General features: G+C 47.4%; 1 protein-coding gene across 4 annotated transcripts in view; it reads right to left on the reverse strand.

Annotated features, from left to right (window-relative positions):
* Positions 1-2,637, reverse strand: part of Fhad1 (forkhead associated phosphopeptide binding domain 1) — a 128,632-nt gene that overhangs the window by 122,934 nt on the left and 3,061 nt on the right. For all 4 annotated transcript variants that reach the window (XM_031379356.1, XM_031379354.1, XM_031379355.1 and 1 more), the window contains exon 2: positions 2,042-2,148. In XM_031379356.1, the coding sequence (XP_031235216.1) occupies positions 2,042-2,134 (93 nt within the window). In that variant the 5' untranslated portion in view covers positions 2,135-2,148. The remainder of the gene's footprint in view (positions 1-2,041; positions 2,149-2,637) is intronic.

The following is a 2,637-nucleotide window of genomic DNA, read 5'->3' on the forward strand; positions in this document are numbered from 1 at the left end:
ACAGTTGCTGCAGAAAGAACCTAGTGTCCGCGTGTCTTCTTCCCGGCGAGAGGACCACGCGGGCTACATCTCTCTGTTGTTTCTGTTGGCTCTTTGGTCTCTGCCATGAGAAATCTAACACAGGAGATATGGTGAGCTGCTGTTTAATTGGTTGAATTTATTCTAAGATTAGGTGAACTTTCCAGAAATGCTAACTAACTTGCTATCTCTAGATCAGAAATGAGGCAAACATGGAGATTTATAGGCTTACCCTGCCTCTGTCACTCTCAGTACCTAAAATGAAACAACTGTGGATGGCACTGCTGCTGTGAGTCCATCTCCTACACTGCTGGTGCAGATGCAAGGTGCACAATGGTGTTGGACAAGTTTGGCGGTTTCCCTAGGTACAGACAGACATTTCCATGTGACATGTGACATTACCATCACACTCCCAGGCTTTCGTGCCCATGCAAAAAGTGTGTACAGCACACAGTGCCGTGCTGGGTAGATGCTTTGTAAACTCGGCACAGTCTAGAATCATCTTGGAAAAGGGACCTCAACTAAGACAATGCCTTGGTATCAGAATAGCCTTCGCACAAGCCTTGGGGGGCATTCTCTTGATTAATGATTGAGGTGGAGGGCCCGGGCCACTGTGGATGGTGCTACTCCTGAGCAAGGTGGTCCTGGAAGTGTTTAAGAAAGCAAACTGAGCAAGCCAGTAAGTGATGGACTGGGCTGTGGAGGTGTAAGCCAAATCAACCCATTGCCCCTCGAGGTACCTTTGGTCATAGTGTTTATCAGAGCAATAGACAGCAAGCTAAAATGAGCGGCTATTTATGATGACACCAAACTAGAGCTAATCACCATGTCCAGTCTGTGGACGGCTAAGCTAACAGCGGTATGTCCGTACCGTGATATACTGCTCAGCAACAATAGAGAAACAAGCTAGCAACCTAAAACTATCTCTAGGCCTGGGGGAGAGGGAAACGGACTCAAATCCAACCCTGAATCACACACCGTATGATTTTATTAATGTAACTTTCCTCAAACAATAGAATTATCGACGTGGAGAAGACAGTACTGGTTTCAGGGCTTAGGGGTGGTGTTGGGAGGGGCCGCTGTAACTAGGAAGTGGTGTCTAGATCCCCGGTAGTGAGCTGTTTTGCGTCTTGGCTTCTGCATATGAATCTGTGCCCATGATGAAATCATGGACACCAACCCTCCACAGGCAACCCTTGCCCACCCATATATGTACAGCACCATGGCCCATGCTCTGGACTGCTTTGATGCTGTTATATGTCGTCACGCTAGCATAACCACCCAGGAAACAGTGAGGGGCATGTGAGGTCTCCCTCTACTATCTTTGGAACCTTCTCTGAATCTTCACCTGTTTCAAAAGAAAGCTTATTAAAGGCATGTGGAGAAGGTCTCAGGGATGCCGGCTCCTCTGCTCTGGGAGGCTCCATTCCCATGTCTCTCTAAAATATTTTAGTCCGCTTGAATATTTAAAGAGCCTCTGAGTCTCTGTTTTCATTATTCATCTCTTTCTTCCACTTCCTCATCTGTCAGTGAATTGAGGCTTTGGACCAAACCACAGCTCATCAGAAAATGAAGCTCGATTTAAGGAGACTACAGCTAAGCCCAAGGCTTCACCTTGGAGCTTCGTGCTCTGGGGGACCTTCAGAGACAAGCTACGGAAATGCCTTGGAGGAGCATTGGGAAAAAAAAAAAAAACACTTCCCTGGGCACAGGGTGGGGAAGGGCACTTCTATGGTCTTTACCATGCACATCTTCCGAGCTCCCCTGGAAAAGTTGCTTCTGGACAGGGGACAACTAGGGACGTGTGAGAACATGAGTTCAGTAAACGACAGAAGGCCCATTGCCTTCAGATGCCAACCGCCAGCTCCTCTCGGCTATCGGGAAGATTCCTGCCTGTATCTTGACTGTACAAGGACAGAGGTGGCTGCATGTGGCAGTTGGGCTGAGAGAGACTTGAGTCTCCCCCCCCTCCCACGGAGGAGAGCTGGGGGCGCATGGGACGGGTGTGCGCTGTGTGTCTCACCTGTAAGACGATGTCGGAATCCACGTGCTTGCCAATCGTGGTGCTCTTATTCAGGACAAAAAAGCCTTCAGCGCTCTTCAAATACGCTTTCATTCTTTCTGATTTCCCTACAGGAGGGTCCAGAAAGGGTATGGTTAGAGGAACACATTCTAAGTCTGAGTGGATGAATACGGTCTCCTAGAGGGAGTGGCCAGGTGGTAAGCTAGCTCCGTCTTTTGAAGGTCATCTCTCCTAACAGTGATCACTAACAGAGAAGCATTGAAATATGATAATCAAACTCAAGGTATTTCTTTTTTTAAAAAAATGTATTTATCTATCTTATGTGAACATGTGTGTGCTTAAGGGTATGTATGTGTACTGGGTGCATGCAGGAACATGCAGAGGTCAGAAGAGGGCACCAAATCCTCTGAGATTGGAGTTACAAGTGGTTGTGTCCTGCCATGTGCTTGGATCTGAACCTGGGCTCTCTGCAAGAGCAGTAAGAACCTGTTAACCCCTGAGTCATCTCTCCAGATCCCTGATGGTCTGTCTATCTTTCTTCCCTTCTTTCTTTCTTTCTTTCTTTCTTTCTTTCTTTCTTTCTTTCTTTCTTTCTT

Source organism: Mastomys coucha, unplaced genomic scaffold (genome assembly GCF_008632895.1).
Source record: "Mastomys coucha isolate ucsf_1 unplaced genomic scaffold, UCSF_Mcou_1 pScaffold18, whole genome shotgun sequence".
In the NCBI taxonomy this organism is placed as follows: Eukaryota; Metazoa; Chordata; class Mammalia; order Rodentia; family Muridae; genus Mastomys; species Mastomys coucha.